This window comes from Pristiophorus japonicus, chromosome 3, assembly GCF_044704955.1.
Source record: "Pristiophorus japonicus isolate sPriJap1 chromosome 3, sPriJap1.hap1, whole genome shotgun sequence".
NCBI classification, from domain to species: Eukaryota; Metazoa; Chordata; class Chondrichthyes; family Pristiophoridae; genus Pristiophorus; species Pristiophorus japonicus.
The window spans coordinates 80,189,147-80,205,727 of record NC_091979.1 but is presented as its reverse complement, the minus strand read 5'-3'; the positions used below and the strand labels follow the sequence as shown (position 1 = coordinate 80,205,727).

General features: G+C 49.3%; 1 protein-coding gene across 3 annotated transcripts in view; it reads right to left on the bottom strand.

Annotated features, from left to right (window-relative positions):
* znf148 (zinc finger protein 148) overlaps positions 1 to 16,581 on the bottom strand; it is a 74,758-nt gene that overhangs the window by 30,555 nt on the left and 27,622 nt on the right. For all 3 annotated transcript variants that reach the window (XM_070875489.1, XM_070875490.1, XM_070875491.1), the window contains 2 exons: positions 7,286 to 7,411; positions 954 to 1,305 (listed from right to left, as the gene is read on the bottom strand). In XM_070875489.1, the coding sequence (XP_070731590.1) occupies positions 954 to 1,280 (327 nt within the window). In that variant the 5' untranslated portion in view covers positions 1,281 to 1,305; positions 7,286 to 7,411. The remainder of the gene's footprint in view (positions 1 to 953; positions 1,306 to 7,285; positions 7,412 to 16,581) is intronic.

The window sequence follows — 16,581 nt, the reverse complement described above, 5'->3', positions numbered from 1 at the left end:
CGTGGACTCAGCTTCACTTACCCGCCCGCTCCCCATAACTCCCTTATTGGTTAAAAATCTATATCTGTGATTTGAATATATTCAATGAGTTAGCCTCAACTGCTTCCTTGGGCAGAGAATTCCACAGATTCACAACCCTCTGGGAGAAGAAATTCCTGACTGATATAAATGCATAATTAATGACACAAAAGCGCTTATTTTCATATTTTGCCCTGTCTTTCCTTTTCTCTGCAAGATTCTTTATGCCTTGCAGTCACTTACAAATAAAAGGCAAGATCTCATCAATACTGATTTAAGGCTGCACACAAATGATCCAAGGTAAATTTCTGGTTTTACCGCTTTCCTTGGGAAAGCAGCTTATCAGATGGGCCAAGTTCATTCACCAGGTAGTGAATCTAGTGTGTACTGTACTAGTTTGGTCACTAGTATGTTAATGAGCTGTGGCACTGTGCCACCAATCAAGCAGTATTTCAAATTGCATTGCAAAAATTAATTCCAAAAACCAGTGAATCAAAATCTAAAAATTCAATCTCCTTGTACAAGAGATAATGAAGCCTTCAGTCTATTTAGAGTATTGAATACAGAACTGTACTTTATACAGAATATAAAATAAACCACTTTTGTAATTTATTCAATAAATGCCAGGATTAAAAAAGTTGCAAACATCTATGTTTCTGCATCTCCCAGGAGGTTACATGACTCCTGGTGGGAGGGAACACTGGGACTTCTGGTGCTTGGTTTTGTTGTGACTGGGACAGGTTTGGTAGACCAGCCAGTCATTTCCTGTCCATCTTGTGTATTCATGTGTGCGTATAAAGCATTACGAGATAAAAACCATTGATAAAATTCTTGCCTCCCATTACTAAGATTGTACTGTTGCCGAACTACCTACTCAGTCATTCTACTTGAACGGAATTTAAAAAACAAACCAGATAAATTAAAACACCACTCACATTTAGCTCGTATGTTAACTCTTGAGGGAGCCTTACATGCCCATCATTCTCATCGTCATCATTTTTAACTGTTTCCTCATGGATCATTAGTTCGTCATGTGAAATAAGCTCCTCCTGTGGGAGAGCACTTTCCTGTAAAACAGTTTCTTGTTGGAGAATTTCTTCATGCGAGATCTCCCTCTCTTCTAATACAGTTTCCTGTCCGCCAATATGTACAGTGGGCTGATCAGACACCCCACCCACCACAACCAGAGGTCTGGAAGACTGCATTTCATTTATACTGCTGCATTTAAGAAAAATACGATCAAGCTTGTCTTCAATATTCATTCTTCAGTAGGGTTTTTTTTTAAATCTGAAAAAAACCAGAATATACAGTGATAGCTCATTAGCAGTGAAAAAGTGCCATGACCATCATACATTGTAGCAAAAAAAAAAGGACCAGGGCAAGTAATGTATTTCCTGTCTATTTGCATTTATTACTTCCAGAACTGAATAATAATGGTTAAGAGCAGTTTGTTACCATTTATATTGACGGATAAGAAAATGGATCCATATGTGAATGCAACACACTATCAGAAGTATCTATGAACAAAGTGAAGAGTTAAACTCTCACTTTCAATATTGCGGTCATTACTCTGCAATTTAAAAAGCTCACCCATGTCCCATCCTCAGAATTCAACCTCCCATTCTCTCAAAGATCTTTGAACATATCACCCTAATTCAACTCTGCACATCTCTTCCATAATTACCTACTCAAGACCCTCCAGGCTGTTTCCATTCTACCGATAGCGATTTTAAGTGGGGTAGTTTCCATGCTAACAACGTTCTATGTGCCTACAGCCTCCAAAACAATCAATTATTCTATCCTTCACTGTGCCGCCTCCTCCCTAGTCCAGTTCCACGAACTGGTTCCATTCCTGCCTGTCGCAACAGTCACTTCATCTCCTTCCATGACCAGCAAAGTCATCTCCATTGTGCCCCAACACACACTCCAAAGTCCATTGCTATTCTACATATTGATTCTCAACAAAAATATCAACAATTCCAGCTCTCCACTGCAACACTTGATTTCACAATTACCACAGTAACATATATATGATTACCGTTTGCACATCAAGTTCTGGATAAGCCAGAACTATTGTCAGTTCAACATCAGCAATACCAAATCCATCCTGCTAAATTCCTGCCAGATACCTTGCCCCTTAAATGCCATCTGAGTTCAACTGCTTGCACAGACTGAATGCATAAGAGTACAACCTCATTGTACTTTTACTTAGGATTACATAGAATAGAAGACACAGAAACAAGGCCATTTGGCCCAAGCAGTCCATGCTCCATTTATGCTCTACTCGAGCCCATCACCCTGTCTCACCCACTCAACCCTGAAATTCTCGTTCTTATCATTTGTCACAGTTTTAGGTTGGAGATGACCTTCGGGCCATCTAGCGTACCTGTCCACAGCACTCCCTTGATGCATTTCTAATAACCCTACATCCCATTTGTTGACAAGAACCTATCTAGTTCCTTCTTGAACCCGACTACCGACTTTGCAGTGATCTTTTCCACCCTTTTAGTCAAAAAAAAGTTCCTCCTGCATTCTTTATTTTTTTTTGCTGTCTTTAAAGACAGAAGTTCTCCAATGCTCTCATCAGACATCTCCCCAGCTCTATTCTACACTAATTTTAACTCATCTAGTACTCTAGACTATATCCTTCCTTGTGCAAAGTCCCACATACCCATCAGCTCTGTACTTGACAACCGTTACTGACTTTCTACCCCCTCCAACATATCAACTTAAAAATCTGCTTCCTCATCCATGGCCTCACTCCACCATGCCTCAGCCCACATTATCATGCCGATGTGTTAGCTTGTACCCGCCTCTGACTATGGTCTATCATCCCTCCTCCACTCCATCATTAGAGAGAGATCACTGAGCCACGGGTGTCACCTAATGCCCTATGCGGTCAGTTAACAATGCTGTTTGTGGGGCCTTGAACATTTGCCTACATTACCACAGTGACTACACTTCAAAAGTTCTGCGCCATAAAGCACTTTGGGAGGTCATGAGGACATGAAAAGGTGCTATATAAATGCAAGTTCTTTTTAAAGAGCATTGAGACATTGTGCATTGCACCCCAGAATTATTTTAATTCTTTTCAGCTTGCAATCTCTTCCATCACCTTCAAATCCTTCCTCAAAATTTACCTCTTCAACCATGTTTTCGTTCATTTCCCAACACCCCACTTCTTTCCTGCTCAGTGTTCACTGATGCCCTTACAAAGCAGCTCTAAAGGTTGTGTTACTTGAACAACACTATGTAAAATGTAAGCAGCAGTTGCTGCAAATCAAGGATATTGTAACCAGGTAAAGTGGGCCATATGTGATCCATGGACCCATTAAAACATGCACGATATTCAGTATCTTCGCTATATTTACACTTCTATTTCTTAGTCGCTAGTTTTATAGGGTTTGAATTTCTTGGGGCTAAACATTTGCAAAGGGATGTTCTTAGTGTTGTTGCCTCATTGGTGGACAAATTCTAAATCAGAACACCAAGCTTTGTTAGTATCAGCAGACTGGAGATATCTGCAACTTAATGGCAACACTAAATTACATTTTATACATGACCTGCAAGGCACATAAGCAACCCACAAAGTCAAAATGCTTGGACATTACTATTGAAACTCATTGTAATTTCCATCTGTGATCAACAGTTAACAAGTATACAAGTTTAATTTAGAACATTATTCATTTTTTTTTTTTAAAAGTACAGATGAGATTACGGCACACAGCTACAAAGTAACCGTAATACGGAGGGATGGTTCACAATTGACCGCAGCACTCAATGGGAACATAGAAAGATAGGGAAATTTGTCATTTGGTAAACACCAGGAAACTCAGCAAATTTCCACTGTTCAACGAATGCTCCAATAAACCCAATGGTTAACTCTGCTTCTAAACTTCTGTGAACCAAGGACATATTTCAGTTCTCAGTGATGATACTGTTTGGAAGAATTCCACATGCAGCTTCGCACTGGTCGCCTGTACAAACATTTTGGACTGATACACATTGTCGAGATTCAGCTGCAGCAGCTCGTGTTCTTTGGAAGTCTGGTTTCTGCACCATAAACTCATGAAGCAGTAATCAGTAGGTTTTGCATTCATAGCTGCAGAGCCAAGAGCTCCTTCAGAAAGGGCCTGTACCATCTATGGCTTGCCATCCAGTTGGAATCAAATACATAGTCCAAGCAGGACTTTTCCAGCAAAAAAACCCAAAACTAGATATTTTAGAACAAACACCATTATTATACCTCCTCCTCCCCCCCAAAAAAAATATTTTGTTTTAACTATGCTCTTTGAAGCAACTTTCTTAGAAGTACTTCTTGCCTCGTTTTGAGTAAAGTTCTTATTCAGACATCATAGTTACCACCCGAAGAGCCGCAATCACTTTTTAAACAAAAGTATGCAGAAAAGGATACAAAGAATGTTCGAAGTGTAAGCATTGGCTCCCCAAGGATTGTTCGATATCTGGACATTGCATTTTAATATTTCTCACTGCAGGAAAAAAAGCTGACAGCTTGCTGTGGGAGGAGCCCAAGTACTTTTCCATGTTGTACTCGAAAACCCCCATCTGATGGGCAGGGGTGGTCTGGAAAGATAGAATGGCCAGGAGAAGGCAGCTCATCACAGGTAATGGGCAAAGATGGAGGGTCATAGAAACATAGAAACATAGAAAATAGATGTAGGAGTAGGCCATTCGGCCCTTCGAGCCTGCACCACCATTCAATATCATGGCTGATCATTCACCTCAGTACCCCTTTCCCGCTTTCTCTCCATACCCCTTGATGCCTTGAACCGTAAGGGCCACATCTAACTTCCTCTTGAATATGTTCAATGAACTGGCATCAACGACTCTCTGCGGCAGGGAATTCCACAGGTTAACAACTCTGAAGAAGTTTCTCCTCATCTCAGTCCTAAATGGTCTACCCCTTATCCTTAGACTGTGTCCCCTGGTTCTGGACTTCCCCAACATCGGGAACATTCTACCCGCATCTAACCTGCCCCGTCCCATCAGAATCTTGTACGTTTCTATGAGATCCCCCCTCATCCTTCTAAACTCCAGTGTATAAAGGCCCAGTTAATCCAGTCTCTCCTCATATGTCAATGCAGCCCTGGAATCAGTCTGGCGAACCTTCGATGCATTCCCTCAATAGCAAGAACGTCCTTCCTCAGATTAGGAGGCAAAAACTGAACACAATATTCCAGGTGAGGCCTCACCAAGGCCCTATACAATTGCAGTATGAACTCCCTGCTCCTATACTCAAATCCCCTAGCTATGAAGGCCAACATGCCATTTGCCTTCTTCACCGCCTGCTGTACCTGCATGCCAACTTTCAATGACTGATGAACCATGACACCCAGGTCTCGTTGCACCTCCCCTTTTCCTAATCTGCCGCCATTCAGATAATATTCTGCCTTCGTGTTTTTGCCACCAAAGTGGATAACCTCACATTTATCCACATTATACTGCATCTGCATGCATTTGTCCACTCACCTAACCTGTCCAAGTCACCCTGCAACCTTTTAGCATCCTCCTCACAGCTCACACCGTCACCCAGTTTAGTGTCATCTGCAAACTTGGAGATATTACACTCAATTCCTTCATCCAAATCATTAATGCATATTGTGAAGAGCTGGGGTCCCAGCACTGAGCCCTGCGGTACTCCACTAGTCACTGCCTGCCATTCTGAAAAGGACCCGTTTATCCCGACTCTCTGCTTCCTGCCTGCCAAGCAATTCTCTATCCATGCCAGTACATTACCCCCAATAACATGTGCCTTGATCTTGTACACCAATCTCTTATGTGGGACCTTATCAAAGGCCTTTTGAAAGTCCAAATACACCACATCCACTGGTTCGCCCTTGTCCACTCTACTAGTTACATCCTCAAAAAATTCCAGAAGATTCGTCAAGCACAATTTCACTTTCATAAATCCATGCTGACTTGGACCGATCCTATCACCGCTTTCCAAATGCGCTGCTATTTCATCCTTAATAATTGATTCCAACATTTTCCCCACTACTGATGTCAGGCTAACCGGTCTAATAATTATCCATTTTCGCGCTCCCTCCTTTTTTAAAAAGTGGTGTTACATTAGCTACCCTCCAGTCCATAGGAACTGATCCAGAGTCAATAGACTGTTGGAAAATGATCACCAATGCATCCACTATTTCTAGGGCCACCTCCTTAAGTACTCAGGGATGCAGAAAATCAGTCCCCGGGGATTTATCGGCCTTCAATCCCATCAATTTCTCCAACACAATTTAAGCATTGTTAGGCAATGTTAACTGGTCAGTGATCAAGCCATTATCTGGAATGAGATAACCCAAAGAGGTGGGAAACCAGAATAATAGAAAACCATTAAGCCCCAGACCGGTTGGAAGTGAAACCCCATCACAGCCATCACTGGAATACACATGGGCCACTCAGACAGAAGCCTCAAAACAAAGAAAGCATTATTGGGCCAGAAGAAGCAAACAAACAGGATCCTCGAAACAAGGGAAAAAACTTTCTTTGGCTAGAAAAGGCAAACAGACTTTGGATATAAAAAGTGGTCGCATGGCCATAGCTCTCCCCCTCTTGTGCTCTCACTTGCTTCACCGCTACAAGGACCGAGCACTGCGTCTGGGACAGAGAGAAGAAACCATAGACAGTACGGAACCAGAAGAGACACGTTTTCACCAGGAGAAGCAATGAGTAAGCCAACGAATCAGTGAGCATCATCCCTGCCCACGCATCTTTAAGATCACAGCCACTGTGTGAGGAGGTGTCGTGTGTTCTCTCAACCAAACCTTAAAAGGGATTTAGTGGGGAGGTTTTGCTGTGAGGACCAAAGGGGTATGCCCAGCCAGTCGGTGTAGATTCGGGGGTACACTGTGGATCCAAGCAGAGGGTTTAAATGTTGGGTACTTTGCGATAGGGGCGGTTTAGACACGCCACGGTATTGGATTGTACTACAGTGTCACTGTGTTTACTTGTAGTTTTGCTGTGTTGAGATAGCTTTAATAAAGCATTGACGGTTGAGACCGAGGCATTTGTCCATGACTCATTCATCTGTTCAGTACAGTAATCACTCCCAGGTCTAGAACTATTGTAACGTGGGGGTGCATCAAAAATACTCAAGGGAAACCATTTACATAAGTATTCAAACCTGTAAAAGACACTACGAAAACCAAGGGGATATATTTGGATAGTTAATAACAATGAATACCAATACCAGTATCACAAAGCTACAATGGCTGAACACAATGTTACATCAGTGTTTTCTTACCTTTTGAGAACAAACTTAACACATTCTGAAATGTGTTACGTCACTGTGAGTCCCTAAAGCATCATCAGTTTCGCAAACTACAGCCCAGATGCGTGCATCGCCTTAGATCAATGAGGTGTACTGCAGCTGGTGAAGAAAAATATTTTTATGAAAACACACAACTTTCACAAAGGTAGTATCACAGAAACAAACTGACAGAAATTAAGAGATAGGCCAAACTTGCTCTTAAGTGGAAAAAGCTGTAAATGTATAGGTAATATTTTAATTATCTAATTTTGGCAATATTTTTGTTCAACACAATATATCATAAGAATATAAGAAATAGGAGCAGGCCATTCGGCCCCTCAAGCATGCTCCGCCATTCAATAAGACCATGGCTGATCTTTTACCTCAATTCCACCTTCCCACACTATCCCCATATTCTTTGATACCCTTAATATCCAAAAATCTATCGATCTCAGTCTTGTCTTCAATATACTCAACGACTGGGCCTCCACAGCCCTCTGGGGTAGAGAATTCAAAAGATTCACCATGTGAAGACATTTCTCCTCATCGTGAATAGCACGTTTAGTGAGTTGGCCACACCGCATGTAAAGGGTACACAGCCAGATAGGGGATGGGTGACCAACAGGAAGAGCAGTGGAAGGAAGGTAGTGCAGGGGTCCCCTGCAGTCATCCCCCTGCAAAACAGATACACCGCTTTGGATACTGTTGAGGGGGATGACTCATCAGGGGAGAGCAGCAGCAGCCAAGTTCATGGCACCATGGATGGCTCTGCTGCACAGGAGGGCAGGACTGCAAAAGCTTCTACAGATATGTAAAGAGAAAAAGATTAGTAAAGACAATCGTAGGTCCCCTGCAGTCAGAATCAGAGGAAGTCATAACTGGGAACAAAGAAATGGCAGACCAATTGAACAAGTACTTTGGTTCGGTATTCACTAAGGAGGACACAAACAACCTTGCGGATATAAAAGGGGTCAGAGGATCGAGTAAGAAGGAGGAACTGAGGGAAATCCTTATTAGTCGGGAAATTGTGTTGGGGAAATTGATGGGATTGAAGGCCGATAAATCCCCAGGGTATGATGGTCTGCATCCCAGAGTACTTAAGGAGGTGGCCTTGGAAATAGCGGATGCATTGACAGTCATGTTCCAACATTCCATAGACTCAGGATCAGTTCCTATGGAGTGGAGGGTAGCCAATGTAACCCCACTTTTTAAAAAAGGAGCGAGAGAGAAAACAGGGAATTATAGACCGGTCAGCCTGACATCAGTAGTGGGTAAAATCATTGAATCAATTATTAAGGATGTCATAGCAGCACATTTGGAAAGAGGTGACATGATAGGTCCAAGTCAGCATGGATTTGTGAAAGGGAAATCATGCTTGACAAATCTTCTGGAATTTTTTGAGGATGTTTCCATTAGAGTGGACAAGGGGGAACCAATTGATGTGGTGTATTTGGACTTTCAGAAGGCTTTCGACAAGGTCCCACACAAGACATTAATGTGCAAAGTTAAAGCACATGGGATTGGGGGATTCGTGCTGACGTGGATTGAGAACTGGTTGGCAGACAGGAAGCAAAGAGTAGGAGTAAATGGGTACTTTTCAGAATAGCAGGCAGTGACTAGTGGGGTCGCGCAAGGTTCTGTGCTGGGGCCCCAGCTGTTTACATTGTACATTAATGATTTAGACGAGGGGGATTAAATGTAGTATCTCCAAATTTGCGGATGACACTAAGTTGGATGGCAGTGTGAGCTGCTATGAGGCTGCAGAGTTACTTGGATAGGTTAGGTGAGTGGGCAAATGCACGGCAGATGAAGTATAATGTGGATAAATGTGAGGTTATCCACTTTGGTGGTAAAAAGAGAGACAGACTATTATCTGAATGGTGACAGGTTAGGAAAAGGGGAGATGCAACGAGACCTGGGTGTCATGGTACATCAGTCATTGAAGGTTGGCATGCAGGTACAGCAGGCGGTTAAGAAAGCAAATGGCATGTTGGTCTTCATAGTGAGGGGATTGGAGTACAGGGGCAGGGAGGTGTTACTACAGTTGTACAGGACCTTGGTGAGGCCACACCTGGAGCATTGTGTACAGTTTTGGTCTCCTAACTTGAAGAACATTCTTGCTATTGAGGGAGTGCAGCGAAGGTTCACCAGACTGATTCCCGGATGGCGGGACTGACCTATCAAGAAAGACTGGATCAACTGGGCTTGTATTCACTGGAGTTCAGAAGAATGAGAGGGGATCTCATAGAAACGTTTAAAATTCTGACGGGTTTAGACAGGTTAGATGCAGGAAGAATGTTCCCAATGTTGGGGAACTCCAGAACCAGGGGTCACTGTCTAAGAATAAGGGGTAAGCCATTTAGGACCGAGATGAGGAGAAACTTCTTCACCCAGAGAGTGGTGAACCTGTGGAATTCTCTACCACAGAAAGTTGTTGAGGCCAATTCACTAAATATATTCAAAAAAGAGTTAGATGTAGTCCTTACTACTAGGGGGATCAAGGGGTATGGCAAGAAAGCAGGAATGATGTACTGAAGTTGCATGTTCAGCCATGAATTCATTGAATGGCAGTGCAGGCTCGAAGGGCCAAATGGCCTACTCCTGCACCTATCTTCTATGTTTCTAAAAAGAGTGGGAGAGCTACAGTGATAGGGGATTCGATTGTAAGGGGAATAGATGGGCGTTTCTGCAGCCGCAACAGAGTCTCCAAGATGGTATGTTGCCTCCCTGGTGCAAGGGTCAAGGATGTCTCGGAGCGGGTGCAGGACATTTTGAAAAGGGAGGGTGAACAGCCAGTTGTCGTGGTGCATTTAGTACCAACGATATAGGTAAAAAAACAGGATGAGGTCCTACAAGACAAATTAGGGAGCTAGGAGCTAAATTAAAAAGTAGGACCTCAAAAGTAGTAATCGCAGGATTGCTACCAGTGCCACGTGCTAGTCAGAGTAGGAATCACAGAATAGCTCAGATGAATAAGTGGCTTGAGGAGTGGTGCAGAAGGGAGGGATTCAAATTCCTGGGACATTGGAACCGGTTCTGGGTGAGGTGGGACCAGTACAAACCGGATGGTCTGCACCTGGGCAGGACCGGAACCAATGTCCTAGGGGGAATGTTTGCTAGTGCTGTTGGGGAAGAGTTAAACTAATATGTCAGGGGGAATGGGAACCTATGCAGGGAGACAGAGGTAAGTAGAATGGGAGCAAAAGCAAAAGATAGAAAGAAGAAAAGTAAAAGTGGAGGGCAGAGAAACCCAAGGCAAAAAGCAAAAAGGGCCACATTACAGCAAACTTCTAAAGGGGCAAAGTGTGTTAAAAAGACAAACTTGAAGGATCTGTGCCTCAATGCGAGGAGTATTTGGAATAAGGTGGACGAATTAACTGCGCAGATAGCAGTTATCGGATATGATGTAATTGGCATCATGGAGACATGGCTCCAGGGTGACCAAGGCTGGGAATCAACATCCAGGGGTATTCAACATTTAGGAAGGATAGACAGAAAATGGAATCAGTATGGGTGGAGCTAGGACTACCAAAGGGCAGAAAACGCTAGTGGGAGTTGTGTACAGACCACCAAACAGTAGTAGTGAGGTTGGGGACAGCGTCAAACAAGAAATTCGGGATGCGTGCAATAAAGATACAGCAGTTATCATGGGCGACTTTAATCTATATATTGATTGGGCTAACCAAACTGGTAGCACTGTGGTGGAGGAGGATTTCCTGGAGTGTATTCGGGATGGTTTTCTAGACCAATATGTCGAGGAACCAACTAGAGGGCTGGCCATCCTAGATTGGGTGATGTGTAATGAGAAAGGACTAATTAGCAATCTTGTTGAGAGGCCTCTTGGGGAAAGAGTGACCATAATATGGTAGAATTCTTTATTAAGATGCAGAGTGACGACAGTTAATTCAGAGATTAGGGTCCTGAACTTAAGGAAAGGTAACTTTGATGGTATAAGATGTGAATTGGCTAGAATAGACTGGCAAATGATACTTGAAGGGTTGACGGTGGATAGGCAATGGCCAACATTTAAAGATCACATGGATGAACTTCAACAATTGCACAACCCTGTCTGGAGTAAAAATACAATGGGGAGTGTGGCTCAACCGTGGCTAACAAGGGAAATTAAGGACAGTGTTAAACAAAGGAAGAGGCATATAAATTGGCCAGAAAAAGCAGCGATTATGAGAACTGGGAGAAATTTAGAATTCAGCAGAGCAGGACAGAGGGTTTAATTAAGAGCGCGAAAATAGAGTATGAGAGGAAGCTTGCCAGGAACATAAGGAGGGGGAGGAGAGGGAAGGCGCGGGGGGGGAGGGGGAGGAGAGGGAAGGCGCGGGGGGGGAGGGGGAGGAGAGGGAAGGCGCGGGGGGGAGGGGGAGGAGAGGGAAGGCGCGGGGGGGGAGGGGGAGGAGAGGGAAGGCGCGGGGGGGGAGGGGGAGGAGAGGGAAGGCGCGGGGGGGGAGGGGGAGGAGAGGGAAGGCGCGGGGGGGGAGGGGGAGGGGGAGGAGAGGGAAGGCGCGGGGGGGGAGGGGGAGGGGGAGGAGAGGGAAGGCGCGGGGGGGGAGGGGGAGGGGGAGGAGAGGGAAGGCGCGGGGGGGAGGGGGAGGGGGAGGAGAGGGAAGGCGCGGGGGGGAGGGGGAGGGGGAGGAGAGGGAAGGCGCGGGGGGGAGGGGGAGGGGGAGGAGAGGGAAGGCGCGGGGGGGGAGGGGGAGGAGAGGGAAGGCGCGGGGGGGAGGGGGAGGAGAGGGAAGGCGCGGGGGGGGAGGGGGAGGAGAGGGAAGGCGCGGGGGGGGAGGGGGAGGAGAGGGAAGGCGCGGGGGGGGAGGGGGAGGAGAGGGAAGGCGCGGGGGGGAGGGGGAGGAGAGGGAAGGCGCGGGGGGGAGGGGGAGGAGAGGGAAGGCGCGGGGGGGGAGGGGGAGGAGAGGGAAGGCGCGGGGGGGGAGGGGGAGGAGAGGGAAGGCGCGGGGGGGAGGGGGAGGAGAGAGAAGGCGCGGGGGGGAGGGGGAGGAGAGAGAAGGCGCGGGGGGGGAGGGGGAGGAGAGAGAAGGCGCGGGGGGGAGGGGGAGGAGAGAGAAGGCGCGGGGGGGAGGGGGAGGAGAGAGAAGGCGCGGGGGGGAGGGGGAGGAGAGAGAAGGCGCGGGGGGGAGGGGGAGGAGAGAGAAGGCGCGGGGGGGAGGGGGAGGAGAGAGAAGGCGCGGGGGGGAGGGGGAGGAGAGAGAAGGCGCGGGGGGGAGGGGGAGGAGAGAGAAGGCGCGGGGGGGAGGGGGAGGAGAGAGAAGGCGCGGGGGGGAGGGGGAGGAGAGAGAAGGCGCGGGGGGGAGGGGGAGGAGAGAGAAGGCGCGGGGGGGAGGGGGAGGAGAGAGAAGGCGCGGGGGGGAGGGGGAGGAGAGAGAAGGCGCGGGGGGGAGGGGGAGGAGAGAGAAGGCGCGGGGGGGAGGGGGAGGAGAGAGAAGGCGCGGGGGGGGAGGGGGAGGAGAGAGAAGGCGCGGGGGGGAGGGGGAGGAGAGAGAAGGCGCGGGGGGGAGGGGGAGGAGAGAGAAGGCGCGGGGGGGAGGGGGAGGAGAGAGAAGGCGCGGGGGGGAGGGGGAGGAGAGAGAAGGCGCGGGGGGGAGGGGGAGGAGAGAGAAGGCGCGGGGGGGAGGGGGAGGAGAGAGAAGGCGCGGGGGGGAGGGGGAGGAGAGAGAAGGCGCGGGGGGGAGGGGGAGGAGAGAGAAGGCGCGGGGGGGAGGGGGAGGAGAGAGAAGGCGCGGGGGGGAGGGGGAGGAGAGAGAAGGCGTGGGGGGGAGGGGGAGGAGAGAGAAGGCGCGGGGGGAGGGGGAGGAGAGAGAAGGCGCGGGGGGGAGGGGGAGGAGAGAGAAGGCGCGGGGGGGAGGGGGAGGAGAGAGAAGGCGCGGGGGGGAGGGGGAGGAGAGAGAAGGCGCGGGGGGGAGGGGGAGGAGAGAGAAGGCGCGGGGGGGAGGGGGAGGAGAGAGAAGGCGCGGGGGGGAGGGGGAGGAGAGAGAAGGCGCGGGGGGGAGGGGGAGGAGAGAGAAGGCGCGGGGGGGAGGGGGAGGAGAGAGAAGGCGCGGGGGGGAGGGGGAGGAGAGAGAAGGCGCGGGGGGGAGGGGGAGGAGAGAGAAGGCGCGGGGGGGAGGGGGAGGAGAGAGAAGGCGCGGGGGGGAGGGGGAGGAGAGAGAAGGCGCGGGGGGGAGGGGGAGGAGAGAGAAGGCGCGGGGGGGAGGGGGAGGAGAGAGAAGGCGCGGGGGGGAGGGGGAGGAGAGAGAAGGCGCGGGGGGGAGGGGGAGGAGAGAGAAGGCGCGGGGGGGAGGGGGAGGAGAGAGAAGGCGCGGGGGGGAGGGGGAGGAGAGAGAAGGCGCGGGGGGGAGGGGGAGGAGAGAGAAGGCGCGGGGGGGAGGGGGAGGAGAGAGAAGGCGCGGGGGGGAGGGGGAGGAGAGAGAAGGCGGGGGGGGAGGGGGAGGAGAGAGAAGGCGGGGGGGAGGGGGAGGAGAGAGAAGGCGGGGGGGGAGGGGGAGGAGAGAGAAGGCGGGGGGGGAGGGGGAGGAGAGAGAAGGCGGGGGGGGAGGGGGAGGAGAGAGAAGGCGGGGGGGGAGGGGGAGGAGAGAGAAGGCGGGGGGGGAGGGGGAGGAGAGAGAAGGCGGGGGGGGAGGGGGAGGAGAGAGAAGGCGGGGGGGGGGGAAAAGAGAGAGAAGGACGGAAGAAGGGAAAAAGAGAGAAGGACGGAAGGAGGGGGGGAAAAAAAAAAAGAGGAGAGAGAGAGAGAGAGAGACACAGAGAGAGAGAGAGAGACTGAACGACCGAAGACTTCGAGCTTAGAGTTACCTGATTGACTTGTAGGTGGCGTCGGGTCAGGGGGGAGGAGGGGCGCGGCGGAGGTCGGTCGGTCGGGGGGAGGGGGTGGGGTGGTCGGGAGCGGAGATCGGGAGCAGGAAGTCGGGAGCGGAGGTCGGTGCGGTGGGGGGCGACGGCGGGAGCGAGGAAAGCAGGGGGAGGGGAGCGGGAGTCAAGTCGAGTCGGGTCTCGGTCCGGAGGAAGCAGGAGCTGGGCACGGGAGGCAGCCTTATCGACGCAGCAGCAGTGAGGCCATTCGGCCATTCGGCCAGGGCTTGGGGCTACGTGCTTCGGGCCCCTCCCACACAGTTTTGGGCGCCTGGAGCTACTGCGCCACGCCCAGCTCCAGAGGGCCTGCAGGGAGCCGGAGAATCTAAGTATTTTTTAGGCACACTTTCTGGCGTGAAAAACGGGCATCCAGGTTGGGGCTGCGCCGTTCTAGGCGCGGCCCGAAATTTTCGCCCTATGTTTCTAGCTCAGTCCTAATTCTGAGACTGTGGCTCCTGATCATCTTGCATCAGCATCCAGCAGTCACAGAATAGGTAAAGCAGAGTTAGGAATGGTGCAAGGACATAATTACACCGTCACTTTTAGCTCCTTGCAATGTAAAAGTGGCAATTTAATTGCTTTGCATTGATGCAAAGTGACAATCAGGGTCCCAGAAAAATCCAGAACATAGCAGTTTGCTAGCTCATGGGGAAGCCACTTCACACTGCTTGGAATAAAAGCAGTAAATGCTGGAAACAGTCAGCAGGGCAGGTCAGGCAGCATCACTAAGTCGACAAAGTCAACTCTGGACTGTTGTGTTTATATCCCTGTTGGCTGTACACACTGAAAAGGACTTTTGAAATAATGTTAATTTGAACACTGGCCTGCCAGCGGCCAGTGACGTCAGAGTTGGGTGCTCTGGGACCCAGAAGGCCAAGGGACTCGTGTGTGTGTGTGTGTGTATAGCCAGGTTGTCTCGGGAAGAGAGCAAGGTGCTAGGACAAGACCGACACCTGCATTGTCTCCACAACGGTCCAGCAATCAGGACTAATGGGCCATTTAACACTCCCTCGGGAAGCCTTCGGACATCGATCGGCTGGCTTTGTTCAGACCCAAGCACATCTCAGATAGCGTTAAAAAAGACCTGAAGGAGCCAGAAAGGTTCCCCGGAGGGAACAGAACCATCCAAACCCAGCCAGAATTGTGGATTACAGGAGTATAAATGTTGAGCGTTTTGGAAGTTCGATCTTCGTTCTATCGCATCTTATGTGAAGGCACGTTTGCCCACCCCTCGAGGATAAGGACCGAGAGCGAAGCCTCACTTCTCCAACCCGATGGACTTCAACTTTAACCTGGATCTCGCATGCTTCAGCCAAGCACAAGGCCATGGAGTCGAACCGCTGAGGAAAGGCCAGCGAGCAAGGAAGGGCTGATTGGGTGAGAACTCAATAGTTGCACACTCACCAACTGATCCATGAAAGTGCGTGAGGGGGTGTTGGTGTGCCCTAACCAAACCAGAGGGGGGTTTTAAGAGTTAGGTGGGTCCCAGGAGGGTTTAGCCCAAGGGAAGGGTTGGTCTGTCGTAAGGCTAACAAGGGAAGTGCACTGTTTTACTGGGTATTACTGCACTGTGTGGTTCTACTTCACAAGCATCTGGCATGTGGAGTGGAGATGTTGATCTGGTGTAATAAACCTTGTGTGATTTTGAACTCGAAACATTGGTCCGTGTCTCACTATAAGACAATCCGTTGTAATTCTTTTCGCCCGAACACGAGGACAGGGTTCGTGTGCTTGCTATAAGCAGGTGTTAAATCATAAATAGCAGATTGGATAACAGAGAACTATTGGCACCGGTCTCTGCGGAAAACTAACCCGTAGCACAGCAAGCAAAGCAGGGCCAATTTGGCACCAGTCACTGCCAAGTAAAAACCCTTACGTATTTAAACCCTTACGTATTTGGACCCTACGGCTAGGCCTCAAAAACCTCGGGAAATAACCGGAGACTGACCACTTACATCACACTGTTTGGGTTTGACCCCTCAAGACCAGTATGGTGCTGAGCTGTATTTAAAGCTCACCACCTCCTCACCCCCAGCTGCCTTGCATCGCTGTTATTGCAACCCCTTCCCAACCAGCTTGCAGGTCGCCCTCTACTTGTCTCTTACCTTCCCCCTACCTCTAGTCATTTGGCTTCCCTTGGTCCTTGTGTTCCCTCCTCACCCAAGTATCCTCTCCAAACTTCCCACCGTCCACTATCCCTGGCTATTCTCCCTATAACCAGTCTCTTCTATCCCCTTCTCACCTCCCCCCCCCCCCCAAAACAGTTCTCTCCTCCATGCTACTCCATCCCACCTGCACATACACTCCAGGACCAACCCCATCACCACACAGTAGCCTGATCAAAGATGGTTTGCCAGTATTAAGCTTGGAAAATGGGCATTTATTTTTAAAGCATCTATATACTTTAAATAGAA